This window comes from Peromyscus eremicus, chromosome 1, assembly GCF_949786415.1.
Source record: "Peromyscus eremicus chromosome 1, PerEre_H2_v1, whole genome shotgun sequence".
Classification (NCBI taxonomy): Eukaryota; Metazoa; Chordata; class Mammalia; order Rodentia; family Cricetidae; genus Peromyscus; species Peromyscus eremicus.
The window spans coordinates 147,718,418-147,741,682 of NC_081416.1; the positions used below are offsets into that span (position 1 = coordinate 147,718,418).

The window sequence follows — 23,265 nt, forward strand, 5'->3', positions numbered from 1 at the left end:
TTATACATGTATATTTACATACATATATACCTGTATGTATACACACACACTCTCCCTATCATCTATCTATCTATCTATCTATCTATCTATCTATCTATCTATGTATCTATCTCTCTATATATATTCATACAAACATCTTAAAGGAAGTTAAGCCATTTGGGCTGATAATATTCCCCACAGAACCAGTTCTAGTCATGAGAAACCTCTTTTTGTATGGTTGGTCAGGGTAGTCCTTCTGACTCCCAAAACAATATAGTTTATAGATGTAACCATTGGTCACTTCTTAGCGGTTGAGGATAGGCCTCTATTGCTGAAGATACTTCATATTTAGGACAAAGGACTCAGATGATTTGAGCTTGAGCTGACCTCTTCCCTGCAGTATGGCTTCCAGGATTCCAGAATATACTATACAAACTGCCAAAGGACGGGAACAATTAAACAATTCTACCAAGCTTCAATACTCATGAATCATTTTAAAAAGAAAATGTAAACCTTCATAATTAAGTTATGGATGCTATGCACTCCTGGAAATAATGTAAATCTGACAGAAATTTAATTCCAGGGGAAATCAGTTCAATGACACTCATTGGAGTTTTTTCATGAGGGGTCAGAGAGTCAGAGAGAGAGAGAGAGAGAGAGAGAGAGAGAGAGAGAGAGAGAGAGAGAGAGTCAGGGCAAAGACAAGGGAGGAAGAGGGAAGACATGACAATGAAATGCTAACCAAGTCATTGGGAAAGGGAGAAACTGGAGATGGTCTTTCTCTACCTTCAAGTGTGCTTGGATGTTGATGTAAAAAACCTGACCTTATTCTTTCAATGCTGAAGATGGCAGATACTTGAAATTCAAGACTCAAATGGGTGAATGGAGATTTAGAATATGAAGTCTGAAAGATGCATATTCATTTTCTAAGCAATTTATATAAGAAACATTTTTAAATCATACATATATTCTAAAATGTGAGGCTGTTGAAGGAAACAGGAATTGTGGAAATTTCAATTACTTTATCTCAATGTTTAGAAAACAAATTGTAAAAAATAGGGACATTTCTATTAAATATAGTATTCATTTAATCTTTATCAAGTTCAGAAACCCTGACCTTCCCTGTGCTGCCGTGGGCTTCCTTTGGAGGGTTTGTCTATAGTGAGAGTTTTCCTGGCCTCAAGTGATTTGATTAAAAAGTTTACATCACATAGGGATACAGTGAGGCCCACATAAGGCAGCTTATGGTATTGCAGTCAGTTTCTGTTCAACAAGCCCCATTTCACCCATTTCCTACAAAATGACTATTTTCTCAATCAGTTGAACAATGTTGTGAAAATGGCCCACACAGATAAAGGCCAAGGGGATATTATAAACAACTGTGTCTGATCAAGGACTCACTCAACTACTACATCAGACTGTTTCCTGTTATCAATGATTTCCTGAAGAAGAAGAAGCCCTGCCTCTACCTTCTTCTCAGGAGTATCCTCCATGACTCTCTGCATATGAATCTTTGGAGTCTGCTACTGGAACGTGCAAGGCCTAATGGAGTCAACAAGGAAGTAAATGATGGGCTTGGCACAGCTGTTAACACAGGACAGGAAAGCTGTAATTGCATAAACATTGCAAGGGAAAACTCTCTGCAACTCCATAATCCAATCTAAGAGGAACCAATTAATACCAAAGGGAAGACCAAAGAGTAAGAAGACCAGCACTGTGAGTGCAATGGTCACATACAACCTGGTCACAGGAATCCTCTGTGAGCCACAGAAGATCCTGACCAACAGGACTAGGCTAGATCCACAAGAAACCACAGATAATACTAATATAAATGCAGCAGTGATAAAATTATAAGTCCTACAGAAAGAATGGTCATAATAACTAAGTAGTAAGCCACAACCATCCCCAGACAGGAGGCTTAACAGTAGAGAGAAGGCCCAGAGCAGTGCACACAGTACAGATGACATGTGTCTTGGGCATTGGCACTGGTATGAGATGGGCCACAAAACTGACAGACAATGCTCAACACTGATGACTGCAATCATACATAAACCTGCAAGGTAAGCAAAGATTAATACATTGATGAGAAATATGGGAATATTGAAGTAGGAGGTATGAAACAGAAGAAGGATATGCTTCAGGGCATACATTGCCTGAAAGCAAAGGTAGAGTAAGTCAGCCCCAGCAAGGTTGAAGATATATACAGAGAATTCATTCTCTTGCATGTGGGAGGCCTGAATCCGCAGCACTATGGCATTTCCCGCTAGCCCAACCATGGCAATGATGACAGTAAGAATATTGATGATTTTATCCATGGTGACACAGTGTAAGCTTTCAGTGTAGTAACTTCCATTTGTTGTTATGTTGTCAGTGCTCCAGGCTAGGGTGGATGGACCCATGCTTGAGAATGTTCCATTGATGTTCCTGTAAAGTAAATTGAGATATGAATACATGAAACTTTCTGTCAAGACCACCTGGCTATGTGGGAATGTCTGGCACAGGTTCATAAGGAGGGGATCAAACCATACAGTGCTAGAAACTTCTTTAAATCCAGTTTGTACTGTTCAGTCTATCTGCAGACCACTGCCTTTAGGGATTTGGGGCAGCTGATGGTCCCAGTCCAGTTGCTAAGCATCTTATGCTGTCTCAGGAAGAGACAGAATTCTGAAACTAACTTTCTTCTTGTTCCAGGGCTGAGGTTCCTTCTCTGGTGTAGGAATATGGAAGATGTTGGCACAAGCCATAGCTGCCCTTAGTCACTGTAAGTGGTCTACCAAAAAGGGAAAGTGGAATCATGAATGAGAGTCATGAAGGGAATGTGACTTATGAAGACCTGTGTAGGAAAAGTCACACCTCTTAAGCTAGAAGGGCTGAGTCTTCATTTTAAAATTTTAAAACTAGAAGTCAGAGAAGCCTTGGAGGACATCAAGCACTTTTCTGTGTGTGATTATGTCACTAGTGTCCAGTTCTCTACAGGGTTACCGGGGAGAGTTAAGAACTATAACAAATGAGCAAGTTCAAGGGTAGTTGAAAATTTGGAGTAAATGTGGTTCTGGTTGTGACTAGTACCTACATGCATAGCACAAATCTCTGGCATGAAAAGCATGGGCTAAGCCTGGTGGTGGTGGCGCCCGCCTTTAATCCCAGCACTCAGGAGGCAGAGGCAGGCGGATCTCTGTGAGTTCGAGGCCAGCCTGGTCTACAGAACGAGATCCAAGAAAGGCGCAAAGCTACACAGAGAAATCCTGTCTTGAAAAACCAAAAAAAAAAAAAAAAGCGTGGGCTGTGCTGCAGAGGAAGCTAGAGAGCGCCTCCATTTGGGAATAGTGTTCTCACCCCTGAGAAGAGCTTTTAGATCTATACACGGCTGGAAACAGTCTGGAAAACAGAGCAGCATAGCTGGGAGGTATAGCCTCATTCAGAGCTTTCTTTCCACTCCACTTCTCCATACAGACATCCTTAATAGGCTTCTATTTTTCACCCCTAAAGCTACAGAGACATTTGAAGAAAAGAAAGCCTTTCTTTTCTTAATTTTATATTCATTTTACATACCAACCACAGATCCACCTTTAATTCCTCCTTTTGCTCCTCCCCTACCCTCATTGAACGCCTCTCAGCCATACCACCCCTCATTCCATCCTCCAAAAAGATAAGTTCTCTTATGGGGGGACAATAAAGCCTGGTACATTTAGCTGAGGCAGGACCCAGTCCCTCCCCCCTGCCTCAAGGGTGAGCATGGTGTCAGACCATAGGAAATGGAATCCAGAATACCAGTTCATACGCCAGGCACATTTCCTGATCACACTGCCATGGGCCCCTCAAACAGACCCAGCTACACCACTGTCTCCTGTATGCACAGAGTCTAGACTGATTCCGTAGCTAAGACAGCTTTTCTTTCCCACACTGGCCAAAGGTGCAGAATGAGAGCTCTTCTGGTGCTTGCAGAAGCTTAGCCTGAACAGTACCCACATAGAAAGCCTCACATCACAGGATCCTTCTGGATAACTTCTTATTCTAGACAGAGGCCTTCATAAAGGAGAAACCATCTGAGAATATTGAGGCAGAGGTCCAGGCTCAGAGAAAGCCCCCAGAAGACCTTACAAGCTAACTTCACACTAGGACTTTGATGAAAATCATCCAATAAACTCAGTTGTGTTCACCAAGATCATACCATTCATTCTTGGAGCCTTGATCACTCCACAGGAGCACATGGTTTTAATCCAGGAAACCATCTTAGGGCATCAACAGCTTAAAATAGACTGGTACTAGGTAAGCAGCTGACCCAAACACATTGAGTGAATTAGGGTGCATGATAAGATATTCCCAAAGACAGAATAAAGAGATTATGTTAAATAAAAAAGATGAGGTGTGGTCTCCAAAAGAAACAATAAAATAAAATACAATGACATAAAGATTGAACTGTCAGCGTATCATTAAAAAAATGACAGGAGGGTTGGAATGATGGCTCAGCAGTTTAGAGCACAGGCTGCTCTTCCATAGATCCTGAGTTCAATTCCCAGCAACCACATGGTGACTAACAACCATCTGTAATGAGACCAGGTGTCATTTTCTGGCATGCAAGCATACATGCAGGCAGAACACTGCCTACATAATAAGTAAATACATTTTTAAAATGAGATGAAAGTAGAAAAAAAGACTGATTGAGAGGAAGAAGATCAACAGGATTGTTCAGGGCTGAGAGAAGGTAACAGAGGGTGAATACGATCACAATGAATTGTTACATGTATGAAATTGAAAAAATGATAATCACATACATAAATGGTATTCACAGTGATTTAGTCAATGTTATTCCAAGATGCAACGGTGGTTAAACATGGCTAAATAAAAAAAATAATGTAATAAAGAGCATAATATGAACCAATATTGATCATTTCCAAGTACGTAGCAAATGAAGGAAGAAAACTTAATGCCACCCAGGGTGACAATCTGTGAAGAAACTTGAAAAAGAAATAGTATATCCTAACATGATAAAAGCAATATAGCACAAAGTGATAGCCAACAGCTCTCTGAATTGGGCAAACACAATATTGTTTAACAAATATGAAACAAGCATGACCTCTTGACCTGTTATATTCAGCATTGTGCTTGACATCTTCATAAAAGCAAAAAATCAAGAGAAAGAAAAACATCCAATTTAAATTTTAAAGGATAAAAATACCTTTATTTAAAAACCATATATCCTAGAAGTATCTTAGTGTATCAGACAGTGAAGATGGGATGTATTTATATTCTCATCCTCAGACAGTGTGAGATGTCGACATTGTTTATTCAAATGAATGCACACATGCAAATCTTTAAAACATTAGATGATGAATCATGTATAAATTAAAAAGGCAAATGCAACAAAAGTCACTGAGCAGCTCTAACAAAGTGATAAAGAAATACTCAACATTTCTAACTCTTTTTGTCAACAACCCTGAGTATATTCACAATTATTCATGCATGGACAAATCATTGACACTGATCATGGGCAGGACATTGAGGTAAAGACCCAACACAGCTTAGTTAAGCAGAAAGACACACTTATGTGCACAGCCTGGTGATGGATGTGGTTCTGACATGATTGCTTAGGAGAGGAAGGCGGAGTAAGGAACGGGAGGTGAGGTCTAATTGCTGCTGCAGAGAGGGACCTGAAACATAGGCGTGTTTAATAGATGACTGCTAAGTGGAGTGCATTAAATGAGAAAGAAAAACCTAACATAACATGAGCTTTCTCCATGATTTCTTCTAGAAGGTGGAAGAAGATAATGAGTTTTCTCTGATGACAAAAGCTTTCTGTGCAGACTGAAGAGAAGCTGAGAAGGTGCAGCAATTGAAATTCTAATAGTGATGGATAGGCAGTTGCAACTAGACTCTAGTTAGTATAGTAACAGGAAGGATGAGCTCATATGTAAACTAAATGAATTCATTCTTTAAAAGCTTACCTATATTGTCACCTTGAATCCCCACTAGAGCATGTGATGTAAGAATGAATTTTTGTTTTTTTAACCAGTTTTCAGAGGATGGAATTGTAGCATAGAAGGATGAGTAATTATACTCATCTCTGCTAATATGTTTGTCAATCCAGAAAAAATGCCTCACTAACATCACTAACAGTACAGTCTCTCTCTCTCTCTCTCTCTCTCTCTCTCTCTCTCTCTCTCTCTCTCTCTCTCTCTCTCTCTCTCTCTCCGTGTGTGTGTGTGTGTGTGTGTGTGTGTGTGTGTGTGTGTGTGTGTGTGTGTGTAGCTAGTATTTGTAGCAGTTACAGGCAGATGTCAAGTTTTTCTTCAGTAGATCACTACCTCACATTTTGAGACAGGGTTTCTTACTGAACATGGAACTCATAGACTCAACAGCAGATCAGTAAACTCCAAGGATCCTCTGGTCTCTGCATCCCCAGCACTGGAGTTTTGGGTATGCTCTGCCAGACCTGGATTACTCTGGAGGTAGGAATTCATGTTATCATGCTTATACCACAGTTAATTCCTAAACTAATCCATCTACTAGGAAAGGATTACCCGCTTTGACAAATTGTGTACACTAGAACACTCTGTGCCTATTAGAAATGAATAATGGAAAAGCACAGGAGAATTACTCTCTCTATAAGCAGGATAGCAGCCACAATTGTGGATAAATAAAATCCCTAGCTAAAAAACTTGTGAAACAGCAGGAGAGAAGTCAAATGGGGCTGAGAAGGGAGGTGGTGGAAATCAGCATAAAAGTGGTGATGGTAGTGTTTACCTATAACCCCTGGACATGCTTTCCTTAAAAATATTTGTTGTGATGTTATCCCTTGGGAAAGCATGGTTAAATATACAAAAGTGGTTTCCTGAATCACATTAATATCATAACCTTGAGTTTTTCTCTCTGCATCTCTTCTGTTGTTTTTCTCTGTTCTCTGCTCCACTTTCCCCTATTTTTGAGAAGATACCAAAAATCTTTCTATGATCCCATGCTTGAGAGACCTTCAAGACCTTTATAGACTGCCAGAGAGGCCAAGTCAATTAATTTTTCTCTTAATGAATTAGCTGAGTTTTTAATTAAAAGGGATCCCCATTTTCATACTTTCTGGATTAGATAACAAAAACATTACCAGAAAATGGAGATTCAGACATGAGTGGTGAAATGCAACAAGGCTGTGTCAGGATTTTATAGGAACAAGACACTTGCTCCTCTGTGTGTCTTCCCTGCACTGACTTGTTGATGTGGTTGAAAGTCCTTGACCACAGCATGCTACTGCCCCTTTAGGTCTGAAGAATAGCAATACTGTAGTTCTTGTGTCTGGCTAGGTGCAGCTGCAAACCCACTCATAATAACTTTTTTGAAAGGTATTTTCTACAATTCTGTATTTGAGTAGCCACTCTCATGCTATCAAAAATAAGAAATATATTTCTCTGCACACATTTCAGTCTAATCTTGTTACTTTGATCAAAAATTGGTGAGTCTCCCCAACAAAAGCAGCACTAGAATACAATGCAAACAAGACAAAATAATTCTGATAGGGATGGGGGAGAAATGATCTAATGACAGTTAAATCTAGAAATCTCACAGTGGAAGAAGACTTGCAAGCAAGGAAGTTTTTCTTTCCATCTTTCTCTCTGCTTTCTGACATTTCACGGAAGTGCCTTATCTCACCTCAAGAGCTGTCCTTTTCTCTAAGTTTCTTTCTATTTGAAGCTGTTGGTGACAGTTCAAGGACACAAGAGAGCAAAAAGCAAGATGTTAGCATTGTATTTTCTACCCATCTCCTGTTATTGACATTAGCAGTGCTTCTCTGTGCACTTAGTTATCCCTCTTACTACTGACCTCTCTTCCCCCCTCCCTCATCTCTCTCATACTCCAGTACCAATTCTTTCTGCTGATTATTGGAGCCAAGGAGTGGACATCTTCCTTCACCCTCTTGCTTTATCATTATTCTTTATTCATCTCCTCTGTCCCTACAATCTGTGGTCTTTGTAAATGAACATTTCCTGTGCTATTCTTCAGTTATTCAAATTCTATCCATCTGTTTCTTCCTGAACGCAACATACAAACTTTACAGATCAGCTTTGAGAAACAACAAACAATGAGCCTATTGTCAGGGTTTTGCCCTGGGAAACAAACTATTCACATTCCCTTTCTCCTTAAAGAAATAACAGACATGAATATGAATGATTTTGACAAAAGTAAGAAAAGTCTGTTTAAGCCAGTCCATCTCTCTGCTTCAAAAGGAAGCTTCTGTCTCATTCCTTCCCAGGAGAAACCTTGGGACCCTGCATGCTATGTTTTGTGGTAGCAACACAGGAATATGGATCTAGAGAAAACTCCAAGACAGTAACTCTCTGAACATTGTTGCAATATACCCTTACCTTTCTTCCATCTTCAGGTCTAGAGGTGAAGAGCTGACCAAGGCTCAAGAAGGCCCTTTCACAGATTGGTTCTAGACTCTGCTTCCTTGTTCTGGAATTGGGATTTGCATTTAGGAGCTGAGTAAATGTTTCTGACCCAGGTGAGGCTTATGAAAATCTTGAGCAGACCTTGTGACTTCCAGTAAGTATACAGGGAACAAGTTACACACTGAAAACCTTTGAGTCCATATTCCCACTAAGATGTTTCTTGGCATCTTCCCCATTTCCTCTCTCTCTTCAGCCTCTCCTATCCCATCCTTTTATGTCTACTTATGTAAAAATAATTACTCTTCCCTAATTTATTGACCAACTTCAATAATAGGTTGCAACATCAAGTAGTATCAGCTTGTGTTGTGTGAGTACATAACTGAAAAATAATATCATGCCTCACATATCAGCCTCTACCATCCCATCCCAACTGATCTACCTACCTGTAAATATTTTTGTTCTCTCCATTAAGGGACAATCCCCACCACAGCTAGCAACATCAAAAGTGCATGCTTTGGTTTGGTGACTGTATAATTGAAGCATAAGCAGACCATGCAGACTTGCATGGCTCTGCATGGTGATGGTATGCCACTCTTGGTACTTCTTCCACAGCAGTAATGCACTCATTGTGGTGTTCTTCCCAGGGACATTCAAGCTGACAGTCCTTCTGAATCCTCTGCAGGTATCCTAAATTCCAACTCTCACTGATCTTCACACATTTATTAGTAGTGAAGAATCTACCTGCCTCTGTCTTAATCTTCTAGGCCAACTGATAGTAAAAACAAACTAGGTTCAGTCCTGTTTATGGTTAAAACTCTGGTTTATAGTGATTGGCTTATGTCTCATCTGTAACCATAAGTAGAAATGGTTCTGTACTGCCTGTTCCAGGAATAGTAATCATGTCTCTGTTTCAAAACATTGTTTATAACCATCTCTTATGGTGATAATTTATTTGTACTGAAATGTGATTTTATATGTATGTTAATATATAAAGTTGCCTGGGGGTTAGAGATAATAGCAAGCCATAGCAGAGCTGGGCATTTGTGGTGCATGCCTTTAATCCCAGCACTTGGTAGGCAGAGCTAGGTAGATCTCTGTGTTGTCAAGGATTCAGCCAGCATTGGAGACACAGGCCTTTAATCTCAATACCAACCATAGATGATCTGGAGTTCTGTACAAACAGGCAGTGAGGAAGCGGTCATGTGGTTGGGTTTACAACCAATGAGAAGGCAGAACAGAAAGTCTATATAAAGACAAACACTCAGGAAGTGGGTCTCTCTTGGCTGAAGAGGCTAGCTGCAGCAGACGGGTAAGGCTGTTAGCTCTGATCTCTTGGCTTTCTTCTTTGCATTGGTCCTGTGTTTCTTATTTAATAAGATGGTTGTTTACATCTACAATCTCTCAACTCTACCTTTGTTTCAAAAGGTTATATGATCACCAATGAATACCTTGTTATAACTACCTGTTGTGATTACCTTATTTCGACCACATGCTATGTTTTGATCCTGTAATCCTGCCTATTTCCCCCATTTGAAAATCCCTTACACATGATATGTATAGAAGCAATGTCTTCCTCATATCCAATGCTGAAATCTGGAGCCCATCTTAGGGGGCAGTAGCTCATGTACATGAATCAAAATCCTTGCTTTAATGAATTGCTGTTTTTAATTTTTTTGGCCAGAATGATTTGGGTTACTGGTCTTTCTCCTCCCATCTTTTGGATTAACACTAGCACCTCTGAACAGAAATGTTATTTTTATTTTATTTCATCAGTATAAAAAAATGTGTTGGGCCACCCATCTTGTGAAAAGCCAATTTCAGCATGTGTACCAGTTCATACAACCTACTTCATTAAATTTGTTAATCTTTATGTTCTCAGAGTGTAAATGTTCTGAATTTTAAGTATTTTCTTCTATGATTTAACTTTACATTCTTCTAATCACAGGCACCTTTGGTTCATTTCCAGTTTTTTTTTAAATATGTTATTTCATTTGGAAGACAAGAGGGAAAGTACATTGTAGACTGTGGGGAAAATACTGTGCTTTCTATGTGGATTAACTGTGTCCACCATGTAGTGGACACTTGTTCAGCAAGGATGATAGCTTTGGAAGGATCTGTGGGGCATTTAAGGGGTGAATCCTAATGGCTGGCCCTTAGGGGACTTGGTTCTGGGTTCACATGTGATCTATAGTGGTGTTTGAGAGTTGTCATAAAAGGAGCATGCCTGGCCTTACTTGGGTCTCATTGCTTCCTGTGTGGAGACTGGATCTTTCCTTTGCACATGCTCCAACATGCAGCCTTGGTCATGCCCAGAACCCTGCAACACTTGAGATGTTCAAAATGATGCAGTCTCAGTGGGATCTGCAGTATAGGTAATTTTGTTTCACTAACATCAAGTACCCTTTCTGTTAATGTATTATATCAGTGTGGGGGTTCACATAACTACAGGGTAGGTAGAGGGTATACTAATACATTATCTATTACTTTACCACTTTGTTTTAGTTTTCAGGAAACTGATGAGGGGCTGTGCAGGTATGGGGCAGGAGAATTCAAGAGCAGGTATTATTAAGAGGGAAGGAGAATAATGGGACAAAAGTTTGAATTGGATAGAAGATGTGAGGTTGGTGTAGAGAAGGGGGCACTGAGAAGTGTACCTAACATTAAACACCTCTCAAAAATGCACATGGAAACCCACTACCATAGTCACATCCTTAAATAAATAAATATAAATATATATGTAATATATTTACAAAAATAAATAAATAAATATATTCATTTTTTCATTTTTTTATTAATAAATTTTCTACTCACTCCACATACCACCCACAGATCTCCCCTCCTCTCTCCTCGCACCCCCTAGCCCTCTCTCCCAAGCCACTCCACATCCTCACATCCCCCAAATTGAGGTCTCCCATGAGGAGTCAGCAGAGCCCGGCACACTGAGCCTAGGCAGGTCCAAGCTCCTTCCCACTGCACCAAGGCTGTTCAAGGTATCACACCATAGGCCCTGGATTCCTAGAAGGCTGCCCATGCACCAGGGACAGATCCCGATTTTGTTGCCTGGGTGCTCCCCAAACAGTTCAAGACAAACTCATCTTCTGCATTCAGAGGGCTTAGTCCAGTCCCATGGGGGCTCCACAGCCACCAGTCCACAGTTCATGGGCTTCCACTAGTATGGCCCATCATCTCTACACATCCTCTCATCATGATCTTGGTATCCCTCATCTACAGAATCCCTCCTCTCTCTCATCAATTGGATTCCTGGAACTCAGCCTGGTGCCTGGTTGTGGATCTCTGCATCTGCCCCCATTAGTCACTGGACAAAGGCTCTATGATGACAGCTAGGTTATTTGCTAGACCAGTCACCGGAGTGGACCAGTCCAGGCATCCTCTGGACCACTGCTAGCAGACCAAGGTGGGGTCAACTTTGTGGATTCCTGAGGGCCTCCCCAGCACCCTGCCTCTTCCTATTCCCATATTATCCTCATCTATCATGATATCTTCCTCTCTGCCCTCCCACTCTGTCCCTGTTCCAGCTTGACCCTCCCATTTCCCTATGTTTTCATCCCCACTCCTGGCCCTCTGCCACACTCCCACACACACCCAGCCCACTCCTATAGATCTCATCCACTTCTTCAAAGGGTCATCCATGTGTCCCTCCTAGGGTCTTTTCTTGTTAGCTAGCCTCTCTGGAGTTGTAGGTTGCAGTCTGGCCATCTCTTCCCTCACATCTTGTATCCATTTATGAGTGAGTACATACTGTGTGTGTCCTTCTGAGTCTGGGTTACCTCACTCAAGATGATATTTTCTAGTTCCATCCATTTGCCTGCAATTTTCATGATATGATTGTTTTTTACTGCTGAGTAGTAATCCATTGTGTATATGTGCCACATTTCCTTTTTCCATTCTTCAGTTGAAGGTCATCTAGGTTGTTTCCAGGTTCTTGCTATTATAAATAATGCTGATATGAACATAGTTGAGCATATGTACTTGTGGTTAGATTGGGCATTCCTTGGGTATATAGCTGGGTCTTGAGGAAGACTTATTCCCAATTTTCTGAGAAACTGCCATACTGATTTCCAATGTGGCTGTACATGTTTGCATTCCTACCAACAGTGGAGGGGTGTTCCCCTTGCTCCACATCCTCTCCAACATAAGCTGTCTTCAGTGTTTTTGATCTTCGCCATTCTGTTAGGTGTAAGGTGATATCTCAGAGTTGTTTTGAATTGCACTTCCCTGATGACTAAGGATGTTGAGCAATTCCTTAAATGCCTCAGCCATTTGAGATTCTTCTGTTGAGAATTCTCTGTTAAGCTCTGTAGCCCATTTTTTAATTGGATTGTTCAGTATTTTGAAGTCTAGCTTTTTGAGTTCTTTATATATTTTGGAGATCAGCCCTTTGTCAGATGTGGGGTTGGTGAAGATCTTTTCCCATTCTGTATGCTGTCGTTTTTGTCTTATTGTCTACTATGGAAGTCCTACAGCTGATAAACTGCTTCAGTAAGGTGGCAGGATACAAGATTAACTAAAAATAAAAAAAACCTGTAGTATACAAATGATAAATGGGCTGTGAAAGAAATCAGACAAACATCACCCTTTACAATAGCCACAAATAATAAGAAATACCTTCAGATAACTATGACTAAGCAAGTGAAAGACCTGTATGATAAGAATTTTAAGTCTCTAAAGAAAGAAATTGAAGAAAATATCAGAAAATGGAAAGATCTTCCATCCTCATGGATAGGTAGAATCAACATAGTAAAAATGGCAATCTTACCAAAAACAATCTACAGACTCAATGCAATCCCCATCAAAATCTCAACACAATTCTTCACAGGCTTGGAAAGAACAATACTTAACTTTATATGGAAAAACAAAAAACCTAGGATAGCTAAAAGAATCCTGTATAATAAAGCAACTTCTGGAGGCATCATGATCCCTGACCTCAAGCTCTAATGTAGAGCTATAGTAATAAAAACAGCTTGGTACTGGCATAAAAACTGACATGTGGACCAATGGAATCAAATTGAAAACCCTGACATTAATCCACACACCTATGAACATATAATTTTTGACAAAGAAGTCAAAACTGTACCACGGAAAAAGTCACACATCACACAACATGACAATATAGTCTTTTAGTTTGCACTCTCAGTTTTACGTTAAATTGCAAATATGGACAGTACTGACCTCCAAGGCAGAGTTATGACTGGAGGAACAGAAGGAACTCACAGAAGCAAGGAAGTATTTTGTGTCTTGATTGGGTTTTGAGTCAAGTAGTTATATTTATCCAAGCAAATTTATTGAACTATGCATTTGTTTAATCTGCGCCTATCACCTTTTCTTAATTATACTTTAAATTATCAAATTCAGTAGCATTTAAGAATGAAATATTATTTCATAGAATATGTTACCTCACTGGAGTAACATTTTCTAGGTTTAACATTTTATCTACATAAAAGGCTGCATAGCATTCCATTGTGTATATGTAGCACATTTTTATTGTCCATTCCTCCAGTGGAAGACTGGGCTGTTTCTATTTCCAGGCTTCTGTGAAGAAGGCATCAATGAACAATGGTGAACAAGTATCTGTGGACTAGGATGTTAAGTTCTTTGGTCATATGCCATTGAGTAGTATAGCTGGGCATATGGTAGATACATTTTAAGTCTTTGAAGATTCTCCATCCTGTTTTCCAGAGTGGCTACACCAGTTCACATTTCTACAAGAATGAATGAGAGAGAGGTCTGCTTTCTCCACAACCTAGATAACATTTTTTGTTCATTTTTGTTTTGTTGTTGTTGGTGTTGATGGGGCAACATGAAATATCAAAGTTGTTTTAGTTTGCATTCTTCTCATTTTTAGGTTGATGAAGACATTCAAGATTTACCAGCAATTTTTATTTATTCTCTTAAGAACTCTCTGTTTAGGTCTCAGTCCATTTTTCAGATGATAATTTGGTTCTTGGAACTTCATTTTTGAAATTCTTTATATATTATCAATGTTAATCCTCCATCTGGTGTGTAACTGGCAAAGATTCTCTCCTGTGAGTTTCTTCTTTACCTAGCTAATTGCTTTCTTAGTTGTGCAGAAGATTTTTAGTTTTATGAAGATTCACTTATCAATTGTTTGGCTTAATTGTTTTGCGAATGGACTCCTGTCCACAAAGACAAATGCCACACAGTCTTTCTTATCTGTAGCTCCTAGGCCAAATTCTTAGAAGTGCATACACAACATGGAATAACCACAAACCAGAAAATTATAAAAAGATCACATGTTGGGGGCTTGAGAGGCAATAGCAGGATAGAGATGATGTGAGGTGGGATATGGAATAATGGAGAGGGGATCTTATTGGGGTGGAGGGTGGAAATTCAATAAAGAAGGAAGAGGAGGCACAAGGGACAAATAATATGAAGGTTGTTTGTTAAGGCCTTAAGAAATTGTATTATTTTATCTTTCCTTGAAATTATACACACACATGAATATATGTATATGTGTTTATACATATATTCATGTACATATATATGTACACATATATAAACACATATATACATGTATACATGTATATATGTTTATACATATATTCATGTACACATATACATGTATACACACATATGCATGTATACAAACATTTTATATATATATATATATACACACACACATATATGTATATTCATACACATACATCTTAAAGGAAGTTAAGCCACTTGGGCTGACAATAAACCCACAAAAGCACTTCCAGGCATGAGACACCTCCTTTTGAGTAGTTGGTCAGGATAGTCCCCGTGACTCCCAAAGCAATATGGATTATAGATGTAAACATTGGTCATTTCTTAGTGGTTTAGGGTAGGCTGGTATTCCTGAAGACACTTCACATTTAGGACAAAGGACTCAGATGATTTGAGCTTGAGCTGATCTCTTTCCTGTGGTATGACTTCCATGGTTCCAGAAAATTCTATACCAACTACCAAGTGAAGGAAGCAATAAACATTCCTACCAAGCTTCAATACTCAGACTCAATTTATAAGGAAAATGTAAACACTCATAATTAAAATTATGGATGCTATGCACTTTTGGGAATAATGTAAATATGACAGAGGTTAAATTTAAGAGGAAATCAGTTCAATGACACTCATGTAATATTTTTTCATGAGGGGTCAGTCAGTTACAGAGAGAGAATCAGGGCAAAGACAAGGGAAGAGGAGGGAAGCCATGACCATGGAATGCTAACCAAGGCATTGGGAAATAGAGAAACTGGAGACAGTCTCTCTCCATCATCAAGTATGCTTAGATGTTGATGTATAAAACCTGATCTTGCCGGGTGGTGGTGGCGCACGCCTTTAATCCCAGCACTCGGGAGGCAGAGCCAGGCGGATCTCTGTGAGTTCAAGGCCAGCCTGGACTACCAAGTGAGTCCCAGGAAAGGCGCAAAGCTACACAGAGAAACCCTGTCTTGAAAAACCAAACCAAACAAAACAAAACAAAACAAAAAAACAAAAACCAAAAAAAAAAACCTGATCTTATTCTTTCAGTGCGAAAGATGGCAGATATTTGAAGTTCTAGACTCAAATGAGTGAATGGAGATTTAGAATGGGCAGTCTTCATGATGCATATTTGTTTACTAGGCAATTTATATAAGGAACAGTTTAAAATTATACATATATTCTAAAATGCAAGGATATTGAAGGAAACTGGAATTATGGAAAGTTCAATTATTTCTCTTAACATTTAGAAAACAAATGGTAAAAGTAGGGACTTTTCTATTAAGTACAGTATTCATTTAATCTTTATCATGTTCAATGACCAAAGAAACCCTGACCTTCCCTGCACTGCCTTGGGCCTTCTTTGTAGGGAGGGGTTTGTCTATAATGGAGCTGCCCTGACCTCAAGGGATTTGATTAGAAGGGTTATATCACAAGGGGCTGTAGTGAGGCCCACATAAGGCAGTTTTAGGGAGCTGCAGTCAGGTTTTATTTAACAAGCCCCATTTCACCCCATTTCTAGAAAATGACTATTTTCTCAACCAATTAACCAAGGTTATGAAAATGGCCCACACAGATAAAGGCCAAGGTGATTCTCAAAGCAACTGTGTCTGATCAAGGACTCACTCAACTACTACACAAGGATGTTTCCTGCTGTCTAGCATTTCCTGAAGAACCCCTCTCTCCATGTTCTTCCTCAGGAGTGTCCTGCATGGCTCTCTGCAGAAGAATCTTCAGAGTCTGCCTCTGGAACCTGCAATGCCTAATGGAGCCAACAAGGAAGTAAATGATGGGGTTGGCACAGCTGTTAACACAGGATAGGAAAACTGTCATTGCATAACTATTGCAAGAGAAAACTCTAGGTAACATCTCATTCAAAATGAGAAGTATCCAATAGATACCAAAGGGCAGACCAAAGAGTAAGAAGACCAGCACTGTGAGTGCAATGGTCATACACAACCTGGTCACAGGAATCCTCTGTGAGCCACAGAAGACCCTGACCAACAGGGCCAGGCTGGATCCACAAGGAACCACAGATATTACTATTATAAGTACAATAGCGGTAAAAATAGCAGTGTCACAGAAAGAATATCCATAAGGTCTCAGTAGTGAACTGCAACCCAACCATAACAGGAGGCTTAACAGTACAGAGAAGGTCCAGAGCAGGGCACACAGGACAGATGACATGTGTCTTGGTCTCCGGCAGTGATACCATATGGGACACAAAACAGACAGACATCGCTCTACACTGATGGCTGCAATCACACATAAACCTGCAAGGTAAGCAATGATGGATAGAGTGGTGAGATAGAATGGAATATGAAAGTAGCTGCTATGAAACAGAAAAAGGATTTGTCTCAGGAAAAACACAATCTGAGTGCAAAGGTAGAGGAAGTCAGCCCCAGCAAGGTTGAGGACATAGACAGAGAAGGCATTCTTGTGCACATGGAAGCCTAGAAGCCACAGTACTATGGCATTTCCTGCCAGCCCAACCACAGCCATGATGACAGTAAGAATACTGAAGATTTTGTACATGTTGACACAGTGTAAGTTTCCAGTGTAGTAACTTCCATTCATTCTTGTGTTGTCAATGCTCCAGGCTGGGGTGGATGGACCCATGCTTGAGAATGTTCCACTGGTGTTCCTGCAAAGTAAATTGAAATATGAACACATGAAACTTTTTGTCAAGTGCTGTGGGATGGTCTGTATGTCAAATGTGTTGCTCTGATTGGTCAATAAATAAAACACTGATTGGCCATTGGCTAGGTAAGAAGTATAGGTGGGACAAGGAGGAGAATAAAGCTGGGAAGTGGAAGGCTGAGAGAGACACTGCCAGCTGCCGCCACGATGACAAACAGCATGTGAAGATGCCGGTAAGCCACGAGCCATGTGGCAAGGTATAGATTAATGGAAATGGATTAATTTAAGCTATAAGAACAGTTAGCAAGAAGCCTGCCATGGCCATAGAGTTTGAAACCAATATAAGTCTCTGTGTTTACTTGGTTGGGTCTGAGTGGCTGTGGGACTTGGCAGGTGAAAGAGATTTGTCCTGACAGTGGGCCAGACAGGAAAACTCTAGCTACAAATGGCGCCCAACATGGTGGCAAGAGTTTCCACCTAAAACCTGAGAAAAGATTCTAAAATGGAGCTAAAAACAGTTCCTAATTGTCTCTCTCAAATGAGCGGCAGCTGCTGGTTTGAGCTACTGGCAGGTTCCTAGCATGTGCACTCGACCTGCAGTATGGCAGGAATGAGGCCTCTGTAAGTGGCACATTAAGCTGCATGGTGGATTTAGCCTTTCCTAGTACAAAATAAAAAAAAGAGGTTTCTGGGCTACATGCTGCTTGGATAAAAGCATAGACCCAAGATAACTCCCAGAGCTGCCGGTAAGGTACCACCACCGTGTTTGGAAGCTGAGGTGGGCAGAGCCAGCAGACACAGCTGCTGCAGTTTAAAGCAATAGATTCACAATAAGACAGATTCAGATATAATAGTTTACAATGTGTGTAAAATATATGTAGGCTTGAAAGAGACAAAAAAGGTGATATATACAGTTATATAAACAAATACATAGTTTTAAAAAATAAAGTCTTTAAAGAGACAGTAAAATTAATATAAAAATTAAGCCACGTAAAGATGAATATTACACAGAGAATCTGGATTGTGTTGTCTTTGGGATTTTTAACTGCAGAAAAACATTTGATCATAAAAGATGTTGAGTTAAACCAATATGTATATTTTAAAGATACCTTCACTTCAAAATTTGGATATAAGGATATGTTGCTTTGGAAAAGAGTCTCTGCTTTTGTTCCCACAGAATGCCAGAGGCTATGGATTTGTGCCAGATTAAGATACATCAGGTTTGACCAGCCAAGACCCCCTGAAAGGTCTCTGATGACACCATGGCCCAGATGATCCAACATCCAGAATGGTTTGAAGGCAACTTGTTCAGATGCTACAACCTCAAGGACTATTCCATAATTCTAAAATTTTCTTTGTGTCCCCATAAGATACAGTGCCCCCCTCCAGCAGGAAGTAGTAAGAGAAGCTACGCCCAAATTCCTAAATTATATGTAATTTTACTTTGTTAAGGTTAAAACCTTCCTTTTGAAAAAAAAAGAAAGAAAAGGGGAAGTGCTGTGGGATGGTCTGTATGTCAAATGTGTTGCTCTGATCGGCCATTGGCTAGGCAGGAAGTATAGGCAGGACAAGGAGGAGAATAAAGCTGGGAAGTGGAAGGCTGAGAGAGACACTGCCAGCCGCCACGATGACAAACAGCATGTGAAGATGCCGGTAAGCCACCAGCCATATGGCAAGGTATAGATTAATGGAAATGGATTAATTTAAGCTATAAGAACAGTTAGCAAGAAGCCTGCCATGGCCATACAGTTTGCAACCAATATAAGTCTCTGTGTTTACTTGGTCGGGTCTGAGTGGCTGTGGGACTTGACAGGTGAAGGAGATTTGTCCTGACTGTGGGCCAGACAGGAAAACTCTAGCTACAGTCAAGACCACCTGGCTATGTGGGAATGTCTGGCACAGGTTTATAAGGAGGGGGAAACAGGCTTGCAGAGATTAAGTAATTCATCAAACTCCCACAGTGCTAGAACCTTCTTAAAATCCCATTTGTACTACTCAGTCTTTCTGTAAACTAATGCCTCTAGTGACACTGGGGCAGTTGGTGGTCCTAGTTCAGTTGCTAAGCATCTAATGCTGTGTCAGGAAGAGACAGAATTCTGAAACTAACTGTCTTTCTGTTCTATGGCTGAGGTTCCTTCTCTGGTGTAGGAATATGGGAGATGCTGGCACAAGCCATAGCTGCCCTCAGTCAGTGTAAGGGGTCTACCAAATGGGGAAAATGGAATAATGAATGAGAGTCATGAAGGGAATGGAACTTCTTATGAAGACCTGTGTGCAAATAGTCACACTTTTTATGCTAGAAGGGCTGAGTCTTTATTTTAAAATTTGAAAAGTAGAAGGCAGAGAAGCCTTGGAGGACATCAAGCATGTTTATGTTTGTTATTATATCACCAGTGTCCTGTTCTCTACAGGGTTACAGGGCAGAGTTAAGAACTATAACAAATGAGCAAGTGAACCATAAGTTCAAGGGTAGTTGAAAATTTGGAGTAAATGTTATTCTGGTTGTGAGTTGTACCTACATGCAAAGGCACAGGTTTCTGGCATGAAGAGCATGGGCTGTGCTGCAGAGGAAGCTAGAGAGCACCTCCAATTGGAAATAGTGTCCCAACCCCTGAGAAGAGCTTTGAGATCTGTACATGGATCAAACAGTCTGGAAAAGAGAGCAGTGTCGTTGGGCAGGTAGCTTCATTTAGAGCTTTCTTTCCACTCCACTTCCCCATACAGCCATTCTTATTGGGCTTCTGTTTCTCACCCCTAAAGCCACAGAGCTATTTGTGAAAAAGAAAGCTTTTCTTTCCCACACTGATGAAGGGTGCAGAATGAGGGCTAGTGCTACCAGTAGCTTAGCCGGAACAGTATCCATATAGAAAGCTTTACGTCACAGGATCCTTCTGGATAACTTCTTATTCTAGACAGGGTCCTTTATGTAGGGGAAATCATTTGAGGATGCCAAGACAGAGCTCTAGACCCAGGGAAAGCATCCAGAAGACCTTACAAACTAACCTCACACAAGGGATTTGAAGAAAATGACCCAACAAACTCAGTTGTGTTCACCAAGATCATTTCATTTTTGGAACCTTGATCACCCCATAAGAGCACAAGGTTTTAATCCAGGGAACCCTCTTAGGGCATCAACAACTGAAAATAGTCAGACTGGTTGGTACTAGATAAACAGCCAACCCAAACACACTGAGCTTGATGATGATAGTAGCATGGCATGATGGGTACAACTGTTCACCAATGTGTATTTCAGCTTCAGAAACAGGAAGCCAAAATAGGATCCACACATCCTTAGCTCCCATTGTTACTGGTTTTGGTACTCAGTGTTTTTCTAGTCAGTGGAAGGCAGTGGCGCTGAAGGTGACTTGAACTGTGGAGGCCTGGCTCGAGAGCGTTCAGAGGAGAAGAATATTAGTATGATGCCTAGACACTATTCTTGGGATATTTTAGTGAAGTATACGGCTGCTTTCTGATGTTGTCCAAAAAATATGCCTGAGCCTAAATTGAAGAGTTTTGCATTAATTGCATTGGCACAGGAAATCTCAAAACAGACTAGTATCAACTCTGTCCTGTGGTAATTAGATTTCACTTTTTTTTTTGTTTGTTTTTTGGAGACAGGGTTTCTCTGTGTAGCTTTGTGCCTTTCCCTTTCATGAAGATCGAAAATGAAACGAACGAAGCTGATCAAAAAAGTTATAAAATGTAGAATTTGAGGAGAAAAACAGCACCAGGAAGTGGAATGGAACTAAGTCTTGTGTTCAAGAATATAAACAGATTAAAGAAAAGCCTGATATTAAAAGGAATAAAGAGTGTGCTAACCTCAGGAAAAGACCCCGCTCAGCTTAGCTTCCAACTTGTGAAAAGGAATAAAAGAATAGCTTAGATCCAGGCATGGATCTTTTAATCTCAGCACTCAGGAGACAGAGGCAGGGGGATCTCTAAGTTCACGGCCAGCGTTTTCTACATATTGAAATTCAGGACAGCCAAGCTTAGGCAGTAAAGGAAACTATTAAAAACAGATAGCTGATGAAGGTATAATTGAATTAGGGACCAGGTTACAGCCCCAGCAAGCAGTGGAACTTGGCAGCTTTGGCCATGTGGTTCCACCTTGTTGGTGTCCAGGAGCCATGCCACTACCAGAGCCATCCTGATCTGAGTGGCCTGGCTGTCAAGATGTTACCCAGGCTCAAGCTGCTGCTGAAGGCCATCTCTAGGTCCATGGTCCTGCTGCAGCTGGGGTCTGTGTTGATTTCTGTGGCCTGTGTCATCTCAGGGGGCCATAGGATACATTCCTGATGAAATCTGAGAGGTGTGTTGAGCCAGTCCCACCATTCACTGACCATTGTATAGCTGGCTCTGGCCCTCACTGGACACTGTAGTAAGAGAGCTGGCTCTGACACTCACGACAGAGCTGGCCCCCACACTTGGGAGAGATTACCCCACAACTCATCATGGGAGAAGGAGACTGACCCTGATGGCATGGGTACAGTGTAGCTAGCTCTGCTCCTCACCTGAGGGGGTGGCCCCAGTGGTTTGGACTTACCAGCTCAACTGACTACCCAGGCCCACAGCCAGGCCTGAGGTTGTCCCACCCTAACATCTACCACATTTAGGACCTTCCTGAACTGGTGAAATGACTGGTCCTGTGAAATAATACCCACAAGATCTCTGTGACTCCAGGTGCCCTCAGGATATCAAAGATGATTTTTAGTGAGGATCCATTGATGATGGTATAACAGAAACCAGAGGCCTTGAATCAGACCAAAGACTCTTTGCAATGAACATTTCAAGTAAAGCTGATTGGACAAAAGGGTATACTGTGTGGCAGCATCCATTGCCACTAAGATGAATGAAGAGGTACTGGAGAAGCAGGAGTAGATGGAGAGCAAAGAGCTTTTTATTTGCTTTTCTTTTTTTTTTTGTTTGCTTGGTTTGTCTTGATTAATTTTCTTTTTGGAGGGCCCTGACAAGTAAGGGTAGGATATGGAGGGCCTGGGATGTGAATTAGGGTGCATGATGTGAAATTCCCGAAGGTACAATAAAGAAATTATGTTAATAAAAAAAGATGTGGTCACCTTAAGAAACAATAAAATAAAATACATTGACATAAAGATTGAACAATCAGTGGATCATTAAAAAATGACTGGAGGGCTGGAGTGACGACTCAGCAGTTTAGAGCACTGAGTTCAATTCCCAGCAACCACATGGTGGCTAACAACCATCTGTAATGAGATCAGGTGTCCTCTTCTGGCCTGCAGACATACATGCAGGCAGAATACTGCCTACATAGTAAGTAAATAAAATTTAAAAAATGAGATAAAAATAGAAAACTGACTGGTTGGGAGGAAGAAGATCAACAGATTTGTTCAGGGCTGAGAGAGGGTAACAGTGGGTGAATATGATCACAATGAAGTGTTACATGTATGAAACTGAAAAAAAATGGCAACAACACAGATAAATAGTATTCATAGTGACTTAGTCAATGTTATTCCAAGATGCAAGGGTGGTAAAACATGGCTAAATTAATTAACTAATTAATTAATGTAGTAAAGAACATAAATATGAACCAAAATTGATCATTTCAAAATATGTAGCAAATGAAATTGAATGCCACATAGGGTGATAATCTGTGAAGAATCTTGGAAAAGAGACGTGGGAGCCTAACATGGTAATTGGAATATAGCACAAAGAGATAGCCAACAGCTCTCTGAATTGGGCAAACACAATATTGTTTAACAAATATGAAACACGTATGACCTCTTGATAGTTATATACAGCATTGTGCTTG

General features: G+C 40.5%; 2 protein-coding genes across 2 annotated transcripts; both read right to left on the reverse strand.

Annotated features, from left to right (window-relative positions):
* Window positions 1–1,502: 1,502 nt before the first annotated feature.
* Window positions 1,503–2,378, reverse strand: LOC131902348 (mas-related G-protein coupled receptor member B4-like). The gene has a single exon (XM_059253347.1). It carries the CDS (start codon window positions 2,376–2,378, stop codon window positions 1,503–1,505), a length of 876 nt encoding a protein of 291 aa, XP_059109330.1.
* Window positions 2,379–16,463: 14,085 nt separating this feature from the next.
* Window positions 16,464–17,517, reverse strand: LOC131920878 (mas-related G-protein coupled receptor member B4-like). The gene has a single exon (XM_059275376.1). The coding sequence runs from the start codon at window positions 17,508–17,510 to the stop codon at window positions 16,464–16,466; it is 1,047 nt and encodes a 348-aa protein (XP_059131359.1). The 5' UTR covers window positions 17,511–17,517.
* Between the last annotated feature and the right edge of the window lie 5,748 nt (window positions 17,518–23,265).

Excerpts from the sequence above, each read along its gene's own strand:
- LOC131902348 (XM_059253347.1), bottom strand. The coding sequence starts at position 2,378 with ATGGGTCCATCCACCCTAGCCTGGAGCACTGACAACATAACAACAAAT.
- LOC131920878 (XM_059275376.1), bottom strand. The coding sequence starts at position 17,510 with ATGTGTTCATATTTCAATTTACTTTGCAGGAACACCAGTGGAACATTC.